This window comes from Phycomyces blakesleeanus (genome assembly GCF_001638985.1).
Source record: "Phycomyces blakesleeanus NRRL 1555(-) unplaced genomic scaffold PHYBLscaffold_5, whole genome shotgun sequence".
NCBI lineage: Eukaryota > Fungi > Mucoromycota > Mucoromycetes > Mucorales > Phycomycetaceae > Phycomyces > Phycomyces blakesleeanus.
The window spans coordinates 155,763-183,435 of record NW_017265138.1 but is presented as its reverse complement, the minus strand read 5'-3'; the positions used below and the strand labels follow the sequence as shown (position 1 = coordinate 183,435).

At 36.9% G+C, this 27,673-nt stretch overlaps 7 protein-coding genes across 7 annotated transcripts; 4 read left to right on the top strand and 3 right to left on the bottom strand.

The window, feature by feature from the left end:
- Positions 1-2,268: 2,268 nt before the first annotated feature.
- Positions 2,269-3,755, top strand: PHYBLDRAFT_165076 (MADS-box transcription factor; the record flags this gene model as incomplete). The annotated part of the gene is made up of 5 exons (XM_018435157.1): positions 2,269-2,322; positions 2,430-2,591; positions 2,651-2,689; positions 2,786-3,157; positions 3,225-3,755. The coding sequence occupies 5 exons, from the start codon at positions 2,269-2,271 to the stop codon at positions 3,753-3,755; spliced, it is 1,158 nt and encodes a 385-aa protein (XP_018294588.1).
- A 383-nt stretch (positions 3,756-4,138) lies between these two features.
- On the bottom strand, positions 4,139-5,176 carry PHYBLDRAFT_165075 (hypothetical protein; the record flags this gene model as incomplete). Its single annotated transcript, XM_018435156.1, has 2 exons — positions 4,139-4,332; positions 4,480-5,176. The coding sequence occupies 2 exons, from the start codon at positions 5,174-5,176 to the stop codon at positions 4,139-4,141; spliced, it is 891 nt and encodes a 296-aa protein (XP_018294587.1).
- A 1,902-nt stretch (positions 5,177-7,078) lies between these two features.
- On the top strand, positions 7,079-8,950 carry PHYBLDRAFT_63243 (hypothetical protein; the record flags this gene model as incomplete). Its single annotated transcript, XM_018441089.1, has 2 exons — positions 7,079-8,164; positions 8,291-8,950. 2 exons carry the CDS (start codon positions 7,079-7,081, stop codon positions 8,948-8,950), a joined length of 1,746 nt encoding a protein of 581 aa, XP_018294586.1.
- Positions 8,951-9,150: 200 nt separating this feature from the next.
- Positions 9,151-10,635, top strand: PHYBLDRAFT_180124 (hypothetical protein; the record flags this gene model as incomplete). Its single annotated transcript, XM_018438266.1, has 1 exon — positions 9,151-10,635. One exon carries the CDS (start codon positions 9,151-9,153, stop codon positions 10,408-10,410), a length of 1,260 nt encoding a protein of 419 aa, XP_018294585.1. The 3' UTR covers positions 10,411-10,635.
- A 4,010-nt stretch (positions 10,636-14,645) lies between these two features.
- Positions 14,646-15,790, bottom strand: PHYBLDRAFT_63246 (hypothetical protein; the record flags this gene model as incomplete). Its single annotated transcript, XM_018441090.1, has 4 exons — positions 14,646-14,673; positions 14,795-15,218; positions 15,451-15,577; positions 15,605-15,790. The coding sequence occupies 4 exons, from the start codon at positions 15,788-15,790 to the stop codon at positions 14,646-14,648; spliced, it is 765 nt and encodes a 254-aa protein (XP_018294584.1).
- Positions 15,791-17,455: 1,665 nt separating this feature from the next.
- PHYBLDRAFT_63247 (hypothetical protein) lies at positions 17,456-18,391 on the bottom strand (the record flags this gene model as incomplete). The annotated part of the gene is made up of 4 exons (XM_018441091.1): positions 17,456-17,735; positions 18,045-18,057; positions 18,210-18,339; positions 18,386-18,391. The coding sequence occupies 4 exons, from the start codon at positions 18,389-18,391 to the stop codon at positions 17,456-17,458; spliced, it is 429 nt and encodes a 142-aa protein (XP_018294583.1).
- Positions 18,392-22,984: 4,593 nt separating this feature from the next.
- On the top strand, positions 22,985-27,058 carry PHYBLDRAFT_185751 (Homeodomain-like DNA binding domain-containing transcription factor; the record flags this gene model as incomplete). Its single annotated transcript, XM_018439136.1, has 14 exons — positions 22,985-23,015; positions 23,604-23,726; positions 23,883-23,950; positions 24,051-24,155; positions 24,280-24,516; positions 24,679-25,040; positions 25,231-25,266; positions 25,363-25,397; positions 25,505-25,665; positions 25,785-25,925; positions 26,023-26,166; positions 26,267-26,405; positions 26,485-26,587; positions 26,682-27,058. The coding sequence occupies 14 exons, from the start codon at positions 22,985-22,987 to the stop codon at positions 26,929-26,931; spliced, it is 1,935 nt and encodes a 644-aa protein (XP_018294582.1). The 3' UTR covers positions 26,932-27,058.
- Between the last annotated feature and the right edge of the window lie 615 nt (positions 27,059-27,673).

The following is a 27,673-nucleotide window of genomic DNA, read 5'->3' as shown; positions in this document are numbered from 1 at the left end:
CTTTCTATTGCATACAAAGTTTATGTTTTGCATTTAATAAATTGTTCTATAAAATGGTTGTGGGGTTTCAAAATCTATCCTTTTGAATGATTTTCCAATGAAAACGTCTTGCTGTTTTTATCGAAAAAAAGAAAGCATAAAACAAAGAAATGATTCTATCCAGTCAGCATCGATATGGCTTCTAGTCTACCCATGTTCATATGATAGAGAAACACATTACTAAAGAAAGCATAACAGACAAGGCCAATTGTTTGTACGCATACTTATGGTTCAAGTCTTGAATATGAACCAGTACTGTGTTGTCTGTACTTTCCATAATACTAGGTGGTTGGTTCAAAGACCAGATTCATAGTCGTGTAAAACCATCAGGTCCGAGGTCGCGATCCCATTCTGCATCGCCAATTATATAAGCATATTTCATTGCTATTGCTATTGGTATTCATTAAAATCTTTGGTGATTATGATTTTGTTCTTCATGCCACAATAATGTTTCAATAGAAAAAAAACGACGATGATCCACTCGTTCAATCAGAACTGTTGCTGTTGCTGTGTCAACCAAATGAAAAAAAAAAAGTATCATTAAGCATATTTTGAGAAACCATTTTATAAGAAAAGAAAAGAAAAACTCAATGTAATCTTAACGTAACTTTGATTACAGAAATTGTTTCTTCTTTCTTTCTTTATATTTTTGGTTTACCATACACATGTGTCAAAACGTGTTATTCGGGGCATCAAGGGTTGAGGCTGACGTTGGATTTGAATGTTTATTCCTTTATAACGTTGACCATAACCTCTTGTGTCAGAACCAAGTCTTTCACGTGTATGGGGTTATTATTAAACCGATGAAAGGATAGGGTTCTTTTAGGGTCCTTTCCTTGTTTTCCTTCAACTTTTTTTTTGAAAGTTCATAGGTATAAAATAATCTTGCTAGCCTTCATTTATATGTATATATATACATCATTAATAATGGTTAAAAAAAAATAAAAGGCAAAAACAAGATTTTTCGTTGGGGGCACTGACCACAGTAAAAGTTGCCACTTTTTTTTTTAACCAATAAAAATCTTCAAAATAATTTTTTTTAAAAAAAAATGCGGCCAATTAAATTGTCGTAATCTTAAATGTTTAAAGTACGGAATAAAATTGAAAGTCCTGACCATTGGTACCGTGGAACACTAGAAGATTCGATTGGTTGAGGAGAAATAGTTTCTTTTGACCGTGAGAACATATTTGTATTTTTTTTTCTTTTCTTTTCTTCAGCCAATCTGAAACCAAAAATGACTGCAGATAACCAAGAACTGGTTCTTATTGTTTCTAATTTGGTAAATAAAATAATACAATTAAAATTAGGTTAGTGTATATGTGGATATGTAGATATGCTTATATAAATGTAATGCTCAAACAGATTGTTATCAGATATATCGAATGACCATCGACTTGACAAAACAAAGTAAAGTAAAGCAAAAAAAAAAGGTACGCTCAATTGAACCAGTTAAGGCTTCTTTATTATTATTCAGTAGTATTTTTATAGGCGTATACATATATTATCTTTTGCTTGATTAAGGTAAAAAGCATTTATATATTACAACAAAATCTTCTAGTGCTACATTGTAACACCAGCCAAAAGCAACCGAACTGAATTGAACTGAATTGAACCGAATTTAATAAGATAGAATAGAATAAATCGAGCATATAAAATAAGGATTGATAACAACGATTTTTTTTAACCTTCCGAATCGGAGGACTTTTTATGGAATCAACTTCATGTCCAATCACACAAGCAACTGTCCGTTAAAGGCTATAAAAAAAAGTTTTATTTGATTTTTTCTTTTTTGTCAGGCAGTCTTCTTCTCTTTTTCCTTTATACACATCATCTTGAACAATTAAATTTCTTTTACTACTAGAGCTGTATTGAAGGTGAGACTGTGTTTCCCTCATTTAAAGCAAAAATAAAATAAAATAAAAAATAAAGGAACAATACCTCCGCCTTAAGATATATACGCAATATAAAATAAAGACAACGGCAAACGACAGACGACATACGGCACACGGCAGACGGCAGACGACAACCAAAATAAAATAGAGCAATATTTTTTAAAATGAAAAAAAAAAACACCGACATTAAAAATAATAAGAAAAAGGCTACACTCCTCATTGTTTTCTACGCACTGGCCTTGTACTGTGTTACTATAGAACTGTCAAACTAATCTTTATATGTATATAGCTTATTCAAACAATTATTATTATTATTAATATTTTTCAAATTTAACAATGGGACGAAAAAAAATCCAAATAAACCCAATTATGGATGATCGTAATAGACAGGTAAATATCGATTATTAATCAATATTTTCACCTGTATAGATTTTGCACAAAATCAATTCTTACAAAAACTTTAACTGACTAACTAAAAAATATATATATAAAAAAAGGTCACATTTCTCAAGCGAAAACACGGCTTGGTCAAAAAAGCATACGAACTTAGTGTCCTATGCAACTGTGATGTTGCACTCGTGGTATTCAATAATGTCAGCGGTAAACTAATCGAGTACTCAAACACGGACATTGATACCGTATTAAACAAGTATGCAGAGGTAAAGCATAAATATCAGCAATGAATATTGGGATTCTATACTCACACTGTGTGTATTAGAACAAACATAAACCACACGAGGTCAAATCAAATGAAGACGTAAGTTTGTTTGCTATTTGTTTGTGTCTCGGCTCTACAATACTCATATCCCAGAAATATATATATATATATATATTATGAAAATAATGATTTTAGTTTAAAACACCCCCACAATCCAAAGAAAATCAGGAAGAGTCAACGAGCAATGAGATAACATTGGCTCAAGACAACGACGATTCCCGTAGTATACGATCCACTACTTCTCTGATAACCCAAGAGTTTTCTGTTTCATATCCACACCCACAAGTACAAGCACAAGCACAAGCACAAACACAATCTTATCAAAACACAGCACAACATCAGATCACTCCCTACGGTTACCCTGTAATGTCTTATTATTCCTCCGATTCAAGATCATCCCACCAAAACACTGGCTACAATTACCACCAAGCCAGTATGCACTCCAACTATCAATTCCAGAACCCACAATATTCAACACCACACCCTTATCATGGATACATGCAACAGGTATATCTATATCTATATTTACCCAAAAATACTAAAATGAATTAACTTGATAATCGTATCTTGTTAGTCTGGATCGAATTATCACTCTAGTGCAACGCCATCATCATCATCTTCTTCTTCTTCTTACCAAACTGGAATCTCACAAACTCTTCCGTGGCCCACGCCATCCATAACAGCAAACACAATGTGCCAAGAGTTATGTAATCCGACCATCAATTACCAACCACAGCCATCTCATGGCTTCCAGCATCCGATAAAAACTGAACTCGAGTGTGATGGGAAAAATGGGGATGGTGATGCCAATTCTAGGGATAAAAGCAGCAGATCTGACCAAATATTGTCCAGAAAACGAACAATGATGGCCGAAACTCAATCTCTTAACCATAGCACCAACAAAAAGAGAAATGAGAAAGGACATCCATCACGGTCGTCATGTAGCTCACATCAGCAACAGCCAGCAGGGTCGGGTTTGTCAGATTTCTACACACATAGTGGGATACCTAGTCCTTTTACATCGCCAATTTCCAATACTATCGAACCTCCGTTTGATTGGAAAACAGAAAGACCTTTATTTTCAAAGCACCCAAAGCCATCATAAACCTTCCTTTTCTTTCTTTTCTTTAAAACTTCTTCTTTCTTTACTAATCCCAACAAAATCCAAAAATCCAGTAATTTCTTTTTAAAAAAAAACAGCACAAAAAAAAGGAGCTTTGAATACCTATTTAATGTTTCAATTATTTATTTAACCTGTACCTGTTAATATCATCATTTAATCTCATATTTTTCATTATCAAATATCTCCAAAAAAAAACATAAAAAGACCATTTCTTATTTCAATTTTCTGTTTTATTTTATTTTTTTGTACCAAAATACTTTTGATCATTTTAAATATACATAATTTTACAGACTAAATAAAAAAATAAATAAATAAAAAAAATAAGCACATTACTACTATTAGTAGTAATACAGGTGGTTAAAATTCTACCACTTGAGAGGATGAAGCTTCTTGTCAAAGCTGTGATCCATTGATCCACGGTAGAGCTCCTTGATGATTTTTCCCTTCAAGATGGTTTCTTCAATGATGGGGTTGCAATCGCATGTTGCTACTCGACCATACCACACACCACAGGTGCCTTGTTGAGTATAACATATAACATTACCAGCATATTTATGTCCTACAATCAATTGCATAAAATTTTTGTTGTTTTTTTTTTTAGTATCCACAAAAAATCCTTAAGGTGTATATTTATGCATGGATACATGCATAGATAGATAGATGGGATACTCTGACGATTATAATAATTATTATTTAAAATTCTTACCTCCTACGTGACTGACCATCCAAACAACAATACTTCCCGGTCCAGTTTCACTAATATCCTTGTCTCTCAAGATATGCTCAAACTCATCTGCCAGGATTGGGGCAGTGATACCACATGCCTTGTCTCTCTTTCGGTGGGAGCAAATCATAATCATTGACTCATAGGGATTTTGCTTAACAGTGATGCCTTTTGAGGCAGCCTGTTCATAATTGGGTTTTTCGGGATTTTCGCCCAGTGGAAGAGGAGTGTTGATAAAGATCTCCCAGAAGTCCAGGGCATTCTCTGGAGTCACGTTTGACAAGTATATGTTGTCCGGCAACACAACCACATCGTGGCCATTAGGAACACTAGACTCGGTTGCAACCAAGGACGCATTCGTAACAAAGTTGCGCAATTGCGTGGGCTGTTTGTCCTCGGCTATCCGAAGAGCATGTGCCAGGGATCCGGTATCCTTTTCGATCTTTGAGGGCCAGTCTGACTTTCCTGTGCTGATGATGATATGGCGACCGTAGGGTTTGACTGAGCCAACCAGTGGAAGGTTTTGGTCGATCTTGAGACTAGATGGGTATGGCTTGTGTTCGGCACATGGATCTTGGCAGCTAAGACAATCATCGTCTGCCAACAGCTCAGCTGGTGGATAGGCTGACTTGTCTTCTACACCCAGAAAAGAGAGGCCTTTACGAAGATAGAATGACATTTAGATTAAATTAAGAAATAAAGATAGATAGAGAGAAAGAGAGAGGGGAGAAAGAAAGAAAGAAAGAGGATAAACCGGTAGACTTTTTTTATTTATTTATTCTTTTTGGCTTGGTTTGGCTTGGCTTGGCTTGTTCCTTCTTTTATTTTGTTACGTGGATGGTATCTAAAGGCGCTCGTTATGCTTTATCTGACAGTGAAAATCCGCTCAAAAGACCGAGCCGCCGCGCTTTTTACCTTCCCCCCCCCAAAAATATATATATATATATATATGTATACACAATAGATACAGAAACACAATAAATATAAATGTACAGGACACGTGCCGCTTTTCATTGATTTATTGCGTCTTTTTGTTGAATATAAACTCTTGCTTTGCTTATGTATCCTAATAAGCTTATTTGTCTTAATGAGGTATATAATACTTATATTGGTGTACTCCTTTTTAGATATCCCATAAGACGATTCAAAAATAAAAAATAAAAAAGAAGACCCTGTATTTCATTCTACATCATTACTGTGACACAAACTGGCCCGGCAAAACCGTGACTTTGTGCTGAATCCGGCCATCCAATGGTTCGATAAAATGAGCAAAAAAGAAAGAAAGAAAGAGGGGGAGAAGGTTGAGGATTGGCTATTATTATTATTCAATAAAATACATGGTGCTTTATCTGAATGATATCCTTTTGTAATGCAATATTCGCTCATCAATATCTAAAAGACATATAATTATAGCTATAAAAAAAAAGAGTTACAGTAAAAGAGTAACCAAGAAAGCAAGGTGAAATATAAGTAAATAAATAGATACATAAATATATTAATCACAGTGACGACTTGATGCATCAAATTGGAGAAACTTGCATAAATAATAATAATAATAATTATATCAGAAATATGTAAAAATCTGCGCTTCTAGTTTTCCTAAAATTTAATTTAATCAAAGAGTCTTTCAATCCAAAATGCCACTTTTTATATATATTACTTGAGTCTAAACGAACCTTTTACATACTTTTCTTTGGTTCTTTCTTCCATAGATGTATAAGAATGTGTAGAGTCTAGCCTAGGTGCACAGGTATCAAAGCAAGCAATTTGATGTCATTGTAATTCTGAAAGAATGATCAAGTTCGCAAGATCTCCACGACATCAAATTGCTTGCTTTTTGTATGTAATGCCATTAGAAGGACCGTATATAAAATAAATGATAAAACCTATCATCAATAAATACACTAATTTTTATTCAATCTGCCTTGTAATAATAACAATAACATTATTATGCCATATCCAACATTGGTCCCAATAAATTACCCTTTCCTTCTTCTTCTTCAATTGTGCTTTAAGAAATTGCAGCGTATATAGCTTGTGATTCTAACATCTATTTATCGTTGGCCTTTATATGCTTTACGCAAACATATTACTTTACTATTTTGATTTATAGAAATAAATCGATACTTTTGAATATTTAACTCAAAATTAACTCCCCCTCCACTCCTTAACCCCCACCTCCCTTTTAAAAAAAACCCCAAGGCATTCTTTTGGGTACTTTATAAAACAAAAAAGACTTTACATATCTATAGGGTCTCAAACAAAGCTTGAATACATAGGTAATGTACACACTGTAATGACTAGATCAACGTCACATTGAACAATTAAACCCTCGTTGTTTGTCCGCTCTTGCCCACAGTAGGGGGGGGGGGGGAGAAGGGTTGTTCGTTTTTTTTTTTTTTTTTACCCCTCTTTTTTTTTTGTTCCTGCTGAGAGCTTAGCCACCACCTTGATTGGGAGGAGTTTATAGAAAAAACAAGCAAGGGGTCGAAAGTAAAAAAAAAAAGTAAAAAGGAAAGGCATAAAGAAAAGAAGAAGAAAAGGTGCACGATTCTTTGTAAACACCTTGAAAATATTTCCAATGCGCCGATTAATAACACCTTTCCGCCATCAACTCACTTTGGTTACTCGCCCAAGCATCACACAATGTTCGATTTATCGTCCCCGCATAGGGATTATGTATGGAATGTCTACAATGGTCGATCCAGTAGATACATTACAACATTATAGACACCAGATACAAACAGATATCACAAGTGCCTGGCCTAGTTACGAGAAACTCAAAAGAGACGAGCCCGAGACCTGGCAAAAGTTGAGCCGCGAAGACTTTGTAACGATCCGAGCTGAATTATGGCACACGAAACAATGGGGTGTAGAAGATCTAGTTTTGGAAATAATAGAAGACATGCGCAAACTAGATCATCAGTGGTCTATCCTCGAGTACAACGATTATTTTATGGTCAAGTTGTACCAATCCAAGTACAACGACATCCTCAACATGTACAAGGGAGAATTCCAGCAAAAAGGCATTCCACTTAGTGTGGGATCATTCAATGTGATCCTGGCCACATACATTATGGTCGGAGACACTCAAAGTGCAGCCGAGCTGGTCAAGAAGATGGTCAGAGGAGATGTGGTACCTAGTATCCGCGACTTTGAACGCACCATGCGACGATGCATGCCTCATAATGCAACAATTGTCGAGACAGCCAAAGCACTGATTAGCGATCACGGATTCACAACCACACGTATTCTGGACACCAATCTGATCCACTTGTTTGGCGAAAAGAGAGCAGAGGACGTCCGTCGTCTTTATTTGGCTCAGAAATCACGGAAATTGGATCTTTCGACATATGGAATCCTGCTGCGTGGATTTGTAGACTCTCGGCAGATCAAGGTAGCCCAGAGCATTTATGAGGATATGGTGAATGCGGGTGTCAAGCCGAGCACTTTTGTCTGCTCGACGATGCTGACTGTATTTACACACCGGCGTGATGTCGCTAGTGCAGAAAAGATCATCCAGGAAACATTAAAGAATGGTCACGAGCTTGATATCACTATCTATACACAGCTTATCAAAGTGTACTTTAAAGCTCGGCAGACCGCCAAAGCCTTCCATGTGTTTAACGAAATCCAAAAGAGCCCATCTATGAAACTAAATGATGTGGTCCTGAACACAATGATTGACGGATTAGTGATCAACCGTGAAATGGAGGCTGCCAAGCTGCTGTACGACCAAATGCTCAAATCGTCTATCCAGCCAGACATGGTCACTTTTAACACCTTACTCAAGGGATTTATCAAAGCAAATGACCATGCTTCTGCTGCCGCTGTGATGACAGACATGCAGAAACTTCAATTAAACCCTGACACGATCACCTTTACTACCATGATTGAAGCAGTCTTGTCATCCAAACAGCCCAGCTCAGCCCAGGAGAGTCTACAGATGCTGACAACGGCCGGAATGCGACCAAATATCTACACTTTTAATGCAATGCTAAATTGGTGGGTCAAGGCACAGAACATGCGTGAAGCCGAACGTACACTTGATATCCTCAAATCCCCACCATACAATTTCCACCCCACAGTACACACCTACACAAATATGTTACAGGGCTATGCAGAGACAATGGATCTTCCAAAGGCAATGCAGACCTTTCAGACGATGTTGAGAAGTGATCAGAAACCTGATCGAGCGGCATTCCACTTTATGATTGTGAGCTTCTTGCGGGCATCTCGATTACAGGATGCGATGGTGTGCGTAAAGCGAATGCGTGCCATGGATGTGAATCCCACAAAGGATACATGGATGTTGTTGTTAGATGAGTGTCATTTAAGGCGAGACTGGGTTGTGGGGGCAGAGGTGGTGCAGGAGTTGGACGCGAGTGGGTTTGTGCTGACGTCGGATGCGTTGAAGCGTGCGTATCAGTCAATAAAGAACCGCTGTACATAAGTGAGCGTATTTCTCTCTCTCTCTCTCTCTCCATATATTCCAAGGGCATGTGATGAAGTAAGGACTAGCCCCGTGTTCACCTTAAAAAAATCATCATCATGGCCCCCATTAAAGGGGTTCTTCTTCTCCCTCTTTTTCCCCTTTTTTTTTCTTCCTCTTTTTTTTCTTCTTCTTCTTTCTTTATTATCACTTACGTCCTCATGTTGAAGCAGTCGAATGGTGAGCAGAGTGCTCTCATGGCATTACCTAATGAGCTCCTACTCTATGTTCTCCGACGATACTTGGACCTGGGAGACTTGTGGCAGCTGCTACAAGTGTCGAGGGACATACGCTTCTTTGCAATGGACACGATTCACACCCGATGGAAGTTTGAGGTGACCCCTAGTGCAGAAACGACAATGAAGGTTCAGTGTAGAGCAGCGCTGATTGCACTGGAATCTCTGTCGTGTCAGTTGTCACTTCAGACAAGAGTCTATACACTACAATACCCACACGGACCAGAAACGTCTTCCCAACGACTCTTGACATCTCCTACGGCCCTAGAACCATTCATGCTCGGCACTGATAGAAGCCCGCTTTCGGCTGATCTGGAACCACTTCCAGCCCAACTACCGTACGACGATGACGAGAATGAATTTCTATTGACGACGATCACATATGACAACAAGCTCTTTAGCGATCTGATGCAGCGAGAAGAGCGTCTACATCAACGCATCATCCGTGGCATTTCGTCGTACAAGCACAAGTACGTTCTTATCGAAGACATTGACATCCGCAACCGCATACGCAGCGCTGTGGATGTAATATTTCATCACGCGGTGTTTGTTGCGGCCCTTTCCCGCTCTCCTGTCCGATTGGCGTGCACACACGCTTCTTCAAATAACCGTGCCTTGGCAGCCATGATTGTCCGACTATTGACTCGTTTGGATGCAGCGTTTCCGTCCTACTGTCGCGAGATAACTTATACCCTAGCAGACAACATCAAGGCGTTTCTGGAGTACACGGGGTATAAGTTACTAGCCATGAACCAGCAGCATGACCCATTAGTGCTCTACAATATGGTGTTCGGTGCAGCGTGTCGCCAGTCAAGTGTGTGTGAACACCCACGGCTGCCATCCCTGGTCCGTCAGAACCGGCAGTCATCACTCTTACACACCCTTCACAGCATTTCGGCCTGCTTTGATCTGATGGGAGCTGCCTTTATTGGAAAGATTCTGAGTGAGAGTCATGTAGAATGTGCTGTCCAACGTACATGTGAACTGTTATCGGATGACCATCTCCGTTCCGTCAAACGTGCTTTACTAGTAGACCTCTTGGAGGGTTGGCTGACCATCAAACGGGGGTTAGTAGCAGGTGAATTGTGTAGACTTGTGCGGTTGGAGATCGACAAGTGTGATCGCCACGGGTATGCTGCTCCCCGACGGCAACTTACTCGTCATTATGCTGCATTAATTGAATAAGTTAAAATATTATTTTTATTCCTATTTTATCTCCTCCTCCTCCTCCTCCTCCTCTTATTCTTCCTCTTCATCCTTTTCTTCTTCTTCTTCTTTTTTTTTATATCTCATTCATCAAACTCTCCTCAACATGTGCTTGCTTAATAGCTTGCCGTCTCATGCTTTTCTTTATTCTCTATTACAATCAACAACACCAATAAACAACAAGGACAAAAGTAAAGGAACAAACATATATATAAATATATATATGGGTATGTGTGTTTATGTATGAATATAGATATATAAGTATTACTCTATTAAAGGAAGTATTACGGATAACAAAAAAAATGTCAATGTTCAAATTTTACTTTTGGATATTATTGGTTATATTGTGTGGTTTTTAAGCCTTATTGAACGCAAGAAACATGTGGCTGGTGAAGATGGGCTGGTGAAGATGGGCTGGTAATGTGGCATTTACACCATTTCCCTGAAAAATAAAATATAATTTTTTTTATAATACAATACAAAAAATGTAGAAAATGTACAAAGTATGACATTCTGCCGCAACATAACTTTAAGAACAATATTATATACATATACATATATATAACTGGTTAGTGCATCTACTTTGTACTTGATAAATATTAGCATTGTTGGTTGAACTTTCTCCTTTTGGCTCAATTAATTTTTATCTTTTTTTTTTCACCCTCTCAGTATTGTCCAAACGTGCAGTCAGAATTTTATTAAATTTTTGGTATTTTACTGTAGACAGACAGACAGACAGACAGACACACACAAATATACATATATTTAACAATGATATTCACTTTATATCTGTATCTTTACACGAATATCTTCAAGTACTGCAATACTAGTAGTGTTGCTATTATGATTATTACATAATCTAATAGAATTTTCTTTAGAAAATAATAATAGTAATAATAATATCTAAAAAGAAAAAAGAATGATGGTTTTAATTTTTTTTGTATTGGGTTACATATTATTTCTTTAGAAGAAATTAACCCGTTTACAATAAATTGATGAGAGGGGGTTTTTTATTTTATTTTTATTTTTTTTAGAGTGTAGAAGACTCTCTTGGTTTACCATTGCAGAAGTGTATCAATAATATATATATATATATAGCATAGAAGATAGAGCCATAACAGTCAATTATCGGCGTACATAATATAGTTACAAAGAGCAAGAAAGAAAAGAAGAAACACAAGGACGTTTGGGAAATCGTACTACCAGAAAAAGATACAATAAATAAATAAACGAACAGATGAACAATCAAATTGGATATGGTCCTAGTGAATATGGCTTTAGTTTTCAATAAAAAATCATACATTTCTTTAGAGGTTAAATAATAATAATAATAATAATAATAATTAACATTTGCCTTGATTTCAAGTGCAAAATCACTGTAAAAGCTGTAACTACCATTTATACTCTAACAAGTCTTTTGCTTTTGTTTGAATCCTTACAATAAGTATTCATGTACTCTCTAAAGGTACATACATACATACACACACACACACAGAGAGAGAGAGAGATAAAAGAGTCGAAATTATATATCATATTAGATTACATATCAAGTATTACTTACAAAGACATTTCCAAGCAAGTCAAAATTAATAATTTTATAAGATAATAAAATATTATTTGTAAAGTCGCAAACCATTTAGAAAAACCCAATAAAAGTCTGCATCTGCCGGGTCAGGCTGTGTCTGATGTTGGCCCTGTAGGTACTGTTGATTACTCTGTTGCTGGATCTGGTGTCGGTGATGGTGATGATGATGGTGGTGACGGTGTTGCTGTTGCTGTTGCTGTTGACTTTGACCCTGAGGCTGGTATTGGTGGTATTCCTGGTGGTATTGCTGATATTGCTGTAACTGCTGGTTGTTTTGGTGTTGAACTAGCTGCGATTGTTGCTCCTGTTGTTGCTGTAGCTGTTGCTGGCTTGAACTCGTTTGCCGGTGCTCCTGTTGCTGCTGTTGTTGCATTCGTTGTTGCATTTGTTGTTGTTCATATTGCTGTTTTTGAGTATTCTTTAAATTCTGGTGTAGTGCATTTGTAGTTGCCGCAACGGAAAAAGTGGAAGATATGGAAGATGATGGCGAATGTTGTGTGGACGGACTTCTGTGATCGATGATTATTGACTGCGATGCCAGCTGTACTTTAGTTGGGGGTTGAACTTGTATAGTGTACCCTGGCACATGAATTGTCTGTGTTTGGGTCTTTCGTTTCTTTAATTTCGGTTGTTCTTCCCCCTCCTCCTCTTCCGCATCATCATCGTCAACTGTCATTATGCTTTTACGCCTATTTGCTGCTGTTATATTTCCGCCGCTTGTACTCGTTTCTGTCACTACTCCTTTGGCTGGCAGATCAACAATATCGACAATAGCTTCAGGTGATAGATGAGCCATTTTTGCATATCGGGCAAGTAGCTGACTCAACTCGTCTTCCAAACTTGTCGCCCATCCATCTTGAGCTGCCACAATTGTGAGCAGGCGTGATGAGACCTCCCACAATCTTTGGATACGATCGACAGCTCCTTTCTGCTTGATCTTCTTGCGCTCTTCGGATAAGCGGTTATAAAACCGACGCTCATTCCACACAATCGTAGGAAATTTTTGCTTGATCGCTTCCCGTATCGCATGCGTGGGGTTTCCTTGTCGGGCCATACCCATGATCACTTCAGTGACCTCGTTTGGCCAGTTTTGCACCATTTCATCAGGCAACATCATCGGATGGTTGTGCTCAGAGGCATCCGGGTTCATCGATTTCCGAAACTCCCATTCTCCATCTTCGTTTTCATGTAACACTGCTCTCCAGCGACAGTCGCATCGTTTAGATGGTCGGCGTCGTCGAGGTGGTGGTCGTGGGTGCCGTTGAGAGTCAGGTAATCCTTCGCGAGAACAATACACATATATGTTCTATTTTCCTATATAAGATACATTGTTCAACCCCTCCCTAAAGGATACCATGCCATCATTTACCTTGTTTGCACTTGCTTCTTGTTTGACAGTGAAGCCAAACTCTGCACAGATCTTTCTGCAGTACTCAATCGCAGAAGCACTATCGGGCATTGTCTTTGATAGCAGTCGTTTGTACAAAGGCTCCATCTATTTTTTTTTGATTTTTTTTTTGATTTTATACAACATATATTGGTACCCAGTGAATTATATTCTCAGAACTTACGGCAAGTCGGCTTCCTGACAAAGGACTATCGTTTGTCTGGGAATTTATAGTCATATTTTTTTCTTTCTTGGTTGGTGTTGGTTATAAAGCGCTTAATATTTATTACTGTTATTATTATTTTCTTAAATAATCAAAAATATTGTCCTTTTTTTTCCTTTCTCTTTTCTCTGTGGTTTTGTTTGTACGTATGTTTGTTTTTCGTTGTATTTTTTTTTGGAGGGGGGGGGGGGGGGGGGGGGGGGTTTGCAAGAAAATTCCTTGCTGGCAGGTTAACTCGTTACCACCGCAAGTGTTTTTTTATGAACACTCTAGTTGTAATTAAATAAGATTCGTCGTCTCGAAGTACTGTCTTTCACAAGGAGTTGACAGTAAAAAAAAGACAGGGATATTGGTTTAGTTGGTTCTTCGGTAATGTCATGCAGGGCTCTGGGATCTAATCCTCAAAAAAGGTAATGAGCTGTAGTGTATTAAAAGAAAAAGAAGAAAAAGAAAAGGCAGATGCGTTGTGGTATGAATGACACGACTTTGTTTTTTTTTGTTTTGCTGGGAGCGGTTCCTATCCCTTGGACAGGAGCGCGTAGGACAACAAGGAGAGATGACAAAAGACTGTTGTGTCAAGAGGTGTATAAATTTGATAGCAGTAGCCAAAAGAAAGAGAGAGAAAGAGAGAGAGAGAGAAGAGGACAAGATGTCCATAAATAGTTTATTTGTACAGAAAGGGCTGGGTTGGGTTAGGTTGAGGCGGAACAAAGGACACCAAAATGCATTAAAGAAAACTTTGAATGAGAACTCCGTTTTGGTTTCTTCGGGTTTGTATTGTTTGTCATTGATACTCTGAACTGACCAGGTGGCGGTCAGGATTCAAAACCGGTCTAATGCTCGTCTGCTTCTTCCCGCTCTTGTGCGTGCATCAAAGAAGATTATGAGCTGCATTTCACTCCTTCTTTTTCTTTTTCTATTTCTATTTGTGCCTGTACCTGTCCTGTGCCCGTCAAATCTCAACTCTTTTTTTTTGGCGGGAAAACACTTGTGACTGCCTGCATGCGATGCTACAGTTTTTACTTGAGATTGAGACAAGTTAGGAACCTTTTTAGACGAATCAAAATTAATTTCTAGATGCTATATTTACCTTTTTTGGACAAACGAAAAAGAAAATGTAGACAAAGAAATTAGTTTTCAGATGAAGTAAAAGTAGTATTTAGTTTACCTGTAATTATCTAAATCTCTCGAAAGAGACAAGCTATTCATAATACAGTAATGTGGGGGTGTGGTGGAGGTTTCACTGTTATTATTGCTGTTTTTTTTTAGGTCTTTGGAAAGCGGCCTGTCGACCAATTCCTCTCCAAGTCGAAGTGATATTGTCATCATATTTTTACTCGCGTTGATATCTCGCTGCCATGATATTCTACAGGATATGAATTCCAAGATACTATGGCCGCAGATATGCTCAAGTGGCTTCAACTTTTTAAGATGGCAGCTACTGCGATTGTTTGAGTAATTATATTTATCAATTGTAACAGCAATCAGTCGGCCGTCTCTTTCCCTATTATTTAGTGTCTTCCATAAGATTCCCGTGACTCCACACAGGTTCCCTTTTAGCTTTACAGAGTCCTTGCCGAACATGCCATCTCCTAGAAATTATCAAGTTGATCTTATTATTATCTTCGAAATACTCTTGTGGCCTCCACTTATTCAACATTTGTATTTTCTCTAGATTAGATGGTGCCTATTTAACATGTTAAAATATAAAGGTTTTTACTTTTTCACGACCTTCTTTTCGTCCCTTCCTTTTCCTTTTCTTTTCTCTTCCTTCTTCTTGTTCTGCCTTCTTCTTTTATGATTGTATTTTACGCCTCAATTAACTAGAATATTGATTTTGATATAATGTGAGCCATTTTTTCCCGCTAGAAACATTGTAGAAATCAAACAGGCTATCGATATGCTCAAGCATATATTTCACATAGTCGTAATATCTATTGGCTTCGGCTGACTAATATGTTGGGATTTTAGATTCTACTTTATCTATTCCATTTTCCTTCTTCAGTTTTTGTTGATCGGCTAAAAATTTTGCTGACCAGGTGTAATGGTAATATTCTTTAGTCGAGCAACGTATAATGAGGTGAATGTCTTTATCGAAGCCACATACTGCCGTATACACTGTCTTTCTTCCATGTCCCAAATAAACAGAATTATATAGCGACATGACCTCCTCGTCATTAAAGTATGTTAGCTTGAGATCTAGATTATTTACTACCTGAGAAAACTTTTGTTTTCTATAAAAAAATGCAATCGACCGAAACTTTGTCTGACCGCAAGAGGCTTCCGAGTAAAACTTTGTTATTCCTATTAGGAATCAAGTTCGCTAATGTATAAAAAAAAACACTCGATTAATTATGCTTTCGTTTAAACTTCAATGATTCTATACCTTTTGACTCGCTATGCTTTAAAAATCACGGCATTTTTAAACATTTCAAGTTGCTCATTATACCCTCTTGGTACATAATTTCACAAAAAAGCAGAAAAGGCGATCGCAGAGATAGTTATATATAGAAAGTGTAGATAGGGTTTTGGAAACAAGCTAAACAGACGAGGCAAAGGCAATCTCCGTACATGATAGCGATAGTGATTTGTGTGTTCCTCTTCATACTCTACCAAAATATGCGGTAGAATGGGAATATACTTTCCAGGGTACCCAGAAAAAGATCTTAGTGTTACTTCTTCTGGTGCTATATACTTCAATGGTTACCAAAACATAGTAATGTGGTTTCTTTGTTGCTCTTCAAATATTGAGGATATCGGCCATTGATGATTCCCATCACAAAAAAACTGGTAAAAATACTTTATAGAAGTTTGCTCTATCTCTTTTGGGCGGGATGCCTATTTAGTAACCTATGAGTATACTTTTAATTGCCAGCTTGAATGTTGATTGATCACTTACAATAAACATATTTTGAAGTTAATAAATCAACTATCTAAGAAGTATAGCTTCAAAATTTTCAACATATTATTAGAGAAGTTCGTGGAGTCACTTTTTCAAAGAAAATTTCCTTTTTAAATCAAACTCAGTGATTTAAATAAGAAAATAATGTAACAATACAAAAATAATTTTGAAAAGGTTTTTGAAATTTTCAGATTTTCTGAAAAAGTGAGAGAACTTTTTCAACCTCTAATATCTTTCTATTTTTTATTCTAAACTAACGTTATGAAAATAGTAGAAATATACGGAACAATGTAAAGTTTTGAATATAAATCAGCAACGATATAGACAAGATCATTTTACACATTTTTGTTCACGTTTATCAACTTATCTATTTAATAAAATTTATCTAAGCAAAGCTAGCTATAGAAGCCTTAATGAGAAATTTAATATAAAGCTATTTTATCATCAAAAGAAACAATTTTTTCTGGTTGAATTTATTGAATGTTGTATTTGGAAGTTTAGTAAATATAAAATCCAATGAATAAATTAAGTAATAAGCAACCCATTTACAAATTTTTTGAAAAAGTTTAAATCCTCGAAAGAGTTACCCTATTTGGCTTTGTGTTATGTACAACTTTGAAAAAGTTATTCCACGAACTTCTCTATTTTGTATAGATCGTGAATAATTCTTTACAAACCTCTGTCAAGCATAGACTTGAACCTGTTTGTATTATTCTTTTAATATAAACAATAATTGGGAAGGAGAGGCAGCATGTATCTCAAGTTTATATCAAGCTACTTGGGGTATGATGACTATTTGTGATTTTTTCTGGATTTCACAAGTGGACAAATCGAGTGCCAGTAGTTTTTCTTGAAAATAATACTATCATCAAAATTATTGGTGGCTACTAGGCAGATAGAAATATCTTGTAAGTCATATGGCCCTTGTTATGATATGCTTAAGGTCTTTTGAAGTCGAGATGATTTTTTCTTGAATAACCGTTGAAGATTGGCATGGATTACTATTCTTAGAGAAAGCTTCCTCGTAAACGAATTGTGGTAAGTCCCAAGATTTTCTTGAAGTAATTCTTCTTTGGGTGTGATATATTTTGAACATCCAGGAGAACGCATAGATCTGCATCCTACTTTTTTACAGTTTTTACAGAAAGTCGATGAAGAGCTTGAATCATATATTTGTCTCTTTACGACCTTCTTTTCTTGCTTAATGCTTGCATTTTGTTTCATTTATTTTTCTCAGTGTATATTCCCACTGAAGTATTCGGAATTAATTTTAGGTTAGTATCTCAGCATAGGGAAACGTAGATACTGTGAAAGCGTTATTTATTAAAGAGACCGAATAATATTGTTCATATCTGTTACTATTAAAATTACTGTAACCCAAATCCCCGTCGTGTAGTTATTGGTTTGTACTGTATGAGTTTGTAGTGTACGTGTGCTTAGTGTGTATACCACAGGTAGGATAATAGCTTTGGGTAAGTGTAAAAATATCCTCTTAAATATATAGTTTTACACTTACATCCTTATACTACCTTTAATGAATCATTATATATATATAATAGTAAAATAGCTACTTAACATGTTATGTCAAGACATCATACCTAACAGAACATGCCGTGCTTAGCCCTAGAAATGTCGTTCCTCTCCTTTATGACACTCTTCAAGTACACTCGAGTTGGTTTACCACCTTTAGTTACATGTAAAAATTCCTGTATCTTTGCGATTGCCACTGTTATGTCAATGTAACCATTAACCGGTGAAACATGGAGAGGCTTTTGGTCAAAAAATGCTCTTGCATTAAAAAAACGGATATCCTTATTGATAAGGTTTATATCAAAGTGATTTCTAGAAAGTACTTACTAACATTAGGATATCTAATTGCTAATCTGCAATGAGTAAAATAATCTCTTTGCTATCTCTAAGAGATTTTGTTTTAATACAATTGGTTAGTAGTTCTTACGAGATGACTATACAACAGAAAGGAAGTTTTTGTATTTAAATATTGAATTAAGAATTTAAGGACACACCACTTTGTCTTGAAAGATCGGAGAAAAGACATCGGACCCCAGACAAGTAGCTACAATTAATTAGCCCGGCAAAAAAAAATTAGTACCTCACCAGAAAACGTTGTTTCCATAAAATTGCTGCTATGCCAAAGGTGTTCTGTCTATTGACATCAGTATTATTTTGTAACAGTTATTATATATATATAATGCTTATAAAAATAACAACAACAACAAAGCTGAAAAAGAATGTTATTATTATTTTGTGTAGTTTGTTTATTCAAATGTGGTCTATTTGATATGTCTGTGCTAGTATATATATAGGCAGTAGAAAGAAAGAAAAGGATTTATAGTTATATAGCAATATGTGCGAAAGAAAGAAAAACTAAGTAAGAGAGATTACATTAATTGTGATTTTTATGTCTATTATATGGTAAGGTAGATATAGAAGGTAAAAAGGTAAAAAAAAAATTAAAATATATATAGATGGAGAAGTGTACGCGAAATTTTAAGCGGGTTCTCCTTGGAGTACACGAGAAGCATGGTTTGTCTAAAAAATTAAAGAGAGAGAAAAAAACATATGAGTACAGATTCAATAAAGAAATAATAGTAATTGTGTGCAAATATATATATTTATATACCTGAACAGAAGAGAAGCGTCGCAATTCCTGCGGGGCCATTGATAGCTCGCGGTTGGATCCCAAGAGTCTGTTTCCAAAGTTTCTTGACTGCTCCATGGCACGAAGCGAGTGGGTTCGGTTAGCATAGAATCGACCAGATCCAGAGTTAGAAACCATCGAAGAACGTCTGGACCGATCACCAGCTGCTGCTACTGGAACAGCAGTGTTGACACCAACTGCCTTCTTGGGGAACACACGGCGCATGGCAAACTTAATCAAGTCAAGAGGGAAGAACCAGAGGAAGTTCCAGATCCATGCAATACCAGCCCATGACCAGCCACAACCAGAGATATCTGTGAATCCCCAATTAGCATAGACAGCAATAAAGGTAGCCACGAGCTGTGCGACAACAAAAGCCAAAACCAGCAAGATAGAAGGGCGCTCCATAAAGAACCAGCTCTGAGATCTGGTGATAAAGATAAGAGCCTGAGAGATAGTAGACACCTGGAGGTATACGACAGAGTGAAACACGCCATTGTTGGGGTCTGCATATCTCTCAACACCGAACTTGTTCATAAAAAAGTCGGTCTTGTAAGCCACAGCAAAGAATCCGATAGTTGAAGCAGCCAAGTAAAGACCATAGACAATCGCATAGCAGAAGATTTCGGTAAGATTCCAAGTGTCAGGTAGTGGGGAAGGTCTAACGCGATCCTTTGAAATAGTCATGATGGTACCATCGTTAAGAACAGCCAGAATCAGGACCATAAAAGGAGGAAAGTCAAACTTGAACGCAAAGCAAAGAACAGAGAATCCGACCACGATACGAATGGTCACAGAGCATGTGTAGATGGAGTAGTTGCGCATACGTTGGAAAATTTGACGGGATTGGATTAAAGCCTCGATAATAACCGAAAGGCCTGGCTCGGTAAGGACAATATCGGCAGCAGAGCGAGCAGCATCAGTGGCATCTGCTACAGCTACACCAACGTTGGCTTTGGAAAGAGCAGGGGCGTCGTTTACACCATCACCAGTCATTGCTACCATGTGTCCCATAAGTTGAAGTCGCTCAACAATCTCGTATTTGTGTTCAGGGTAGACGCCAGCAAAGCCATCGGCACCAAGAACAAGGCTGTCAACCGAGTCATAGCCAGAACCAGCAGGTGGGCCGTCCTTGAGAGTCTTTGACAAGTACATGTTGTCACCCATACCAAGGCGGCGGCCGGTTTCTTTGGCAATAGCAAGCTGGTCACCAGTAATCATCTTGACTTGAACACCCAGAGCAATAGCACGATCAATGGTTTCTTTTGTGTCTGAACGAGGAGGATCATAGATGGGCAGGAGACCGATGAGACGGAATCCGGTTCCTTCATCTTCAGGATCATTGCTGGGAATTTCGTTGATAGCAACTGCGAGAGAACGAAGACCACGGCGGGCAAACTCGTCGACATCATCATTTAGGGCCTTGATCTGAGCTTCGGTCTTGTCACGAGTGCAGAGGTCGAGAATAAAGTGTGACATTCCCTTTGTGGCGCGATAGAGTTTTCCGTCAAAACGATAGGTAATTTCGGTACGCTTGATCGTGGGATTGAATGGCTTGAACTCGAGTTCCTCGACACCTGCACGAGCCAATGTGGAATCAGGCAAGGAGTTTACGATACAAAAATCAATGGCGTCTTGGTTTTCTGTGCGAGAAGCATAGGAGGCGATTCGGATAATGTCTTCTCCATCGAACTCGCAGTAAGTCTTGATGGTTGGCTTGTCGACGATAAGCTTGTTGAGAGTCAGAGTACCTGTCTTGTCTGAGCAGAGAATAGTGACAGCTGCCATTTCCTCAATGGCTGTAATGCGGGTAACAATTGCCTTGTGTTCGGCCAACTGCTTTGCACCGATTGCGAGAGTGACAGACAGAACGGTGGGCATAGCAATGGGGATACCACCAATGAGCAAGACTAGCAGGTTGTTGATTCCACGACGATAGTGATAGCGGAAGCCGGCATACATAACCAGGATCTCGGCCACAATAAAGATACCGATACTGACCAAGCAAAAGTTACCGATCATTCCAAGAATTTGCTGCAAGTGACCAATGTCGTCTCCAGCATCTCCTACGAGTTTAGCCGCACGACCAAAGAAGGTGTTGACACCTGTACCAATTACGATGGCCTCGGCTTCTCCTTGCTTTACAGTAGAGCCCGAGAATACTTCATCACCAGCCTGCTTTCCGGTCGGAAGAGATTCACCAGTGAGGGCAGCCTGATCAATCGAAACCTCGCCGTGAGCGCTGATAAGTCTGCCGTCTGCGGGAATCACGTCACCAAGTTTGATACTAATCACATCTCCGGGCACTAGTTCAGCAGCCTCCATGGTCTTCCAGACACCGTCTCGCTTGACTTTGCATTCAGGGGCAAGGGATTCCATCAGAGCCTTTACGGCATTTCCGGCTTGACGTTCTTCCAGAAACCCGATCACTGAATTTGCAATGAGAAGCAAAAGGATACCAATGAAATCGGGCCAATCCGGAGGTTCGTGTTCACCATTGGAAAGAACAATAGCTACAATTGCAGCGGCCTCCATGACCCATGAGAGTGGATTCCACATGAAGCCAAGAAACTGAAGAATCGGACTAACTTCTTTGTGCTCTAGACGATTGTAGCCAAATCTTTCTACACGAGAAGCTGCCTCCTCTGAAGTCAAACCAACAGTCGATGTTCTATTATTATTATTATTATTATTATCATTATTAGATAATAGTAAAAAAAAACAAATGATAAGTAAGGTTGAATAAACAATTAAATATAATTATATATAATACTTACTGGAGAAGAACAAAGACATCTCCTGGTTCCATGGTCGAGAGATCATACTTCTCCTTGTCATAGAGTTCTTCTACTGTCAAATTCTTAACATTGGTTGTGTCGTATTGTGTCTTTGAATGATGTTGATTTTCTCCAGTGACAGTTACTGGAGAAGAGCTGCCTGAGCCTCCTTCGGTTTGAGTCTTTGAATTGGGCTCCATTGTGTGGAGGTGTGTGTGATAAGAAACAAGCTGGGAAAGATGACAAAGATGATGGGAGAAAATTGATCTGAAAAAAATGTATTGCTTTTATATGTCCAGAAAAAAATGAGCTACCACTGTGGGTTTTTAGTGTGTGTGTGTGTAATATGCGTGTGATGCTTAATATGCATAATGTGTGTGTATTTGTATATGTGTAGGAAACACAATAAGACGATCCAATGATGATATTGGGCCCAATATTCATAATATTTTTTTTAATACTTGAAATGATGATGTATTGTGGAACAGACTCGAGACCGCATTTTTTCCTAGTAAAGAAATCTATAATAGTCTTTTGTTTCTTTATTGTGTTATTATTTTATATATAAATATATATTTCTTGGCTGTAAAGTAATAATAATGGTAATAATGATAATCGTTTTTCCTTGTCTATTTTAAATATATAGAAACTTAAAAGCCAAAAACAAAGTGTCTATTTTCACCTGTATATTTCTTTAATACTTCAATACATCTGCGTGTAGTAGATGTTAAGCACAATATTGCTTAAATTTTGAAATGTGCATTTTATTATTACTTTTAAGAGAATAAAACTAATTGTTGATCCATCGAGACCTTTCATGAAAGTTCACAATAACACAAGCAAAGGCCAATGGTCAACGGCTAAAGGAAGAGGACATTGACTGTCAAGAATATAGGTATATTTTATTTTTATTTTCTAATTAGGTTAAATGATACATTTAGGGTTAAAATCTTTAAATAAAAATATATAAATATATAAAATAAGAGAGAGAGAAACAAGCTCAGATCAAGTTCGGCAACCATGCTTGATTTGATGAATGATGGTCGTACATGTACTTCTTTCATTATACCCATTATAATTGCGTTCTTATGACGTGTAATTCTGTTACGGTGTGAAGAGCAAGAGAGAGAGAGAGAGAGAGAGAGAGGGGACAAAACATAAACATAAAAATAAAGATGATGAAATTCTGAATAGTCTATTGATCCACCAAACGGTTAAAATAGCCTATTATCCAACCTCCCCTTCTGTACCTACCTTATAAAGAAGTGTAGACAAAAAGAAATGATAAATCTACAAAGGATTTGAACTATCCTTCAAGATATCTGTAGAGTGCAATCGATAAAGTACTTTTATTTTATTTTATTTTATATATATATACATATATCAAAAATAAAATAAAATAAAATAAAATAAAATCCAAGAGCGGGGGGACCCTCTGACAATCAAGATTTTCTCTGTGAGTGTGAGAGTGTGAGAGTGCGGGTATGGGTGTGTCTGTGTGTGGGTTGTACTATTATTTTGATTGCACTTTAGCTTAACCAAAAATAACAACCTTTGTTAGCCTATAAACATCAATTTATATACACATATATCCCTTTTGTATTTTATTTCTTATTACTATCTGGTCTTGCAATAACAGATACTCATCAATCAATGACGATACAGGATGCCATGTCAAATGAAGATCTAATCTCTTGTGAATCTGTCCTGTCAAAGTCATGCTCATCAGACAAAATGATAGACAACCTGTCTGAAGATAAAAGTAAACACATCTTCTTTTTATCATATAATGTACATATTCGTATATGATTATTTCTCTGGATTAAATAGATAGATAAATATATATAGATAAACATATACATATATGTATATATAGACTAATATCAGAAACTACTGTAATAATAATGTACAATCTCAGATCAACGTGTTTCTTCACACAAAAATCGATGGACGGCAGAGGAAGACGCGCTTTTCCTATCTGGATTGGTCTGTAATCATATTGATTGTATATAATATTATATTATATATATATATATATTTATATTTATACTTACAAATTTCATATCTGTATCATTTTAATATACAGCAATTGTATGGCTATGGAAATTGGACACCTATTTCAGTATACATAAAGACACGAAATATACGCCAGTGTAAAGATCACGGGCGCGCTTGGATAAGATCTGGAAAGGTAATTTCTTTTGTAACAGCTATGAAGATCGTGTGTATTTTGTTTCTGTAAAGCTGTAGTACATATTTGTATAAACTAATATTCATTTTACTCATATAAATAAATGAATAATAATAATAAAAAGATTAAAAATCAAGTCATCCCGACACCTCTAGAAACACAGTCTGAAGATAAGATTAGTCTCTCTATAGAGACCGAAATAAAAGCAGAGGCAGAGATTGATACATATATAAAGACAGAGGAAGAAGCAGAGGTCGAGATAAAGACAGAAATTTTTGAAAATGATGTTCGAGAACAATCTACTCAAGAAATCATTTCAGATATAAAAACGACTATTGTCAAAGGTCCATTTGAGCAATTGGTAAATATATATATATATATATGCGTGTGTGTGTGTGTGCAGTCAAGAAACGATTAATTGATTGATTGATTGATTGATTGATTGATTGAATCGAATGGCTTAAAGGCTAGAAAGTATAATTAATATAAACGTGTGCTTACATATATCTATATAAATTTGTAGAAATCAAAGGATAAAGTGAGCTTTGAAGGTGATACGATCACAGCCCAAGAGAAAAAAAAGAATCCTGAATGGTTTGAGAACAAGCCGTCAAAAACTCCCGAACGTTACCTAAAGATCCGTAATTTCATTCTCAGTGAATGGGAAACAATTAACCCAACCTATCTCACAAAGATACATGCACGCAAAGGCCTCAAAGGTTGCGGGGATGTTAATGCAATCGGTCGTGTTCACAGTTACCTCGAAGAGGTCGGAGCTATCAATGTAAACTGTGTAGCGACCGCAAAACCACCGCAAGCCACAAGAAGACCTGTCAGAAAAACCTTTAAATCTGAAGACCTGTATGAAGAAGCTAGTCAAACCAGGTAAAACGAAATCAAATTAGATTAAAATAAAGATGTGAAGTGAAGTATAAGATTGCAAATGGAGAATAGTTGATCCGGACCGGAAAAGCAAAGAGAATGCACCTATACAAAATGTTGTTGTTGCTACTGTCGTTATCTTATTTTGGTTGCCATGGCAAATGCTTAATTTTGTATACAATTATATATATAGATTAAAACGAAAGGCACAACATGAACCCGGTTATTGGTAATAGCACAAAATGGTCACCATTACAACGAGTTATTTATTTATTTATTTATATCTATATCTAAAAACACAATTGCATGCGGAATGATACTCCAGTGACAGAGATACTGACAGTCAATTGCCTACAAAAAGTAGTACACGCCTAACAAGGTTTACCCCCTTTAATCAATTAACACAACCTTCTTTTTCCTTTTTTTTTGCGTGTGTGTATGTGTTGTGTACATGTGAACATTTGTAGCTGGAGACAAAGTTCGTCCAAAGCGTGTAATCAAGAGACCAGAGCATTATCATGATCCTGGAAGCTTTCGAGATTATGACCCCTTTCAACTTGTACCAGTTGGGTATCACACAGATTACTACCCTGCTCCATTTGTAGTCGAAATCCAGAATCAGGCATTGGTAAAAAAAAAAGCTTATTTTTTTCTTTCTGATTTATATTAATGATATTGATATTGATATTATAATTTGTATTTTTATTCTTATTCTTATGCTAATTTACTTCATATATCCCAAAACAGCTTGTCATGGACTTTCATGCCCATTTGGCCTACACAGAAATTATTGGGTTGATGGGTGGTTCATTTGTAGAAGAAGATGGAGTCAAGAAACTAAAGGTATCGGCCGTGTTTCCTTGTCAAAGTGTCAGCACAGGTATTCAGGTAAATAGATCCATAAATACTTATCAATACGCACACGCACATAAAACAATTGAGAGAAAAAATAAGTAAACAATTTTCATTTTTGAATCATTACTAGTGTGAAATGAATCCAGAATCTGAAATGGAAGCAAGAGAGGTATTTGCACAGAAGCAGCTCTCTGTGGTTGGATGGTATCATTCCCATCCTACTTTTGAGCCACATCCTAGCATTCGGGATATTGAGAACCAGACAGTTTATCAGGTGTGTCTGCTTTGTTAGCTTACTAACTTTTTGATTTAATAAAACAACAGACAAGAATAACTTATCTTTTTTTTATTTTATTTCTGGTAAACTTGTAAAGACCTTATTCCGTAGTGAAAACGGAGACGAGCCGTTTATTGGCGTTATTATCACTCCCTATGATCCAGAAAACTTGACTGACATTTCAAAGATTGAGTATCTGCACATTAGTAAACAATGGAGTTCAGCACACACCTATCGTAAGTAAAAAGAAATATGAATTTTATGGAATTGTTTTTTTTGTTTGCTTGTGTAGCCTAACAGTTTATCTTCTTATAGGTATTCCGTTTGCGTGTCGTCGAAAGGTGATACAGAGCCAACTAAACGACGAAACAATGGGCCAGTTGGAAAAACTTGTAGAAGACTTTAAAAATTATGAACAGTAAGATTAAATAAATACAAATACAGTATGCTATAATTAAGCACAAACTAATAAACTGTTTTCTCCCTCATAATATGTGTGTACGCGCGAACAGCAAGATAAACATGAGTTCTGAATTTGGACAAAAATCTCGTCTTGAAAAGCTTCTTGGATCTTTGGAAATGCATATTGAGCTGGAAGATAAGAAAGAACAAAAGGCTTTTATGGACAAAATACGCCTTTTGGTGACTACGGTGTTTGACTCGGCTTTGCAAACGGACGTGAAAAAGAATAGGGAAAGCTTGAAATTGTCGGTGACTTTTGAACAGCCATCTACAATTGAATCCCTTGGTGTTTTAGAATAGTAGTCTTAAAAGCTTTCTGTCGCTATTTTACTTTCTTTTTCTTTGTAGCATAAAGATTTTGTGTGTTAATTAATATAATTTCTTTTTAATAAATATACGTATATATGTATACAGTCGTTCCAACGTCAAAGGGCGCTTGTGGGGAAGTAAATTATCGACTAACGAGGTAGACCAGCATCCTCAACGGAACTGCATTAAGAAGAAATAATCATACTATGAAAAGAAAGAAACCCCCGTTCGTCTAAGTTTATTTAAATGTTCTATTCTTATAAGAGCATCCGTAGCAGTAGCTTTTAAATTCAGTTTTTCCCGATTTAAGTGCTTTTTGGAAATGCTTTTCAAAAAAGTTGTCTGCAGCAGTAGCATTTCCAACAGCATCTAATTCCATGCTCAAGGTCATAAAAATCACGGAGCATGTAAATACATGCTGTTGGAAATGCTACTGCCGCAGATTCTTTTACGTATTTATTTTTTCGAATTTTTTGTTGCTCTTCTTTTGGACATTCTTTCTTCTCTACTCAATGCGGTAGGAAGCTTACTTCCATTGTGCTCTTCAATACGATTACTTCTTTTACCATCATGTCTTGGAGTTTGAACTTTTCTCTTTAACGAGGCTGCACTCTTGTTTACTAATTCCGTGGCTCTCTCACTCTAAACGTTTTATTTCTCTGACTTTCTTACAATACTTTTGTATTATTGTGGGATCGGTAAAATCGTCAGCAATTTGCCATGTGTTTGCCAG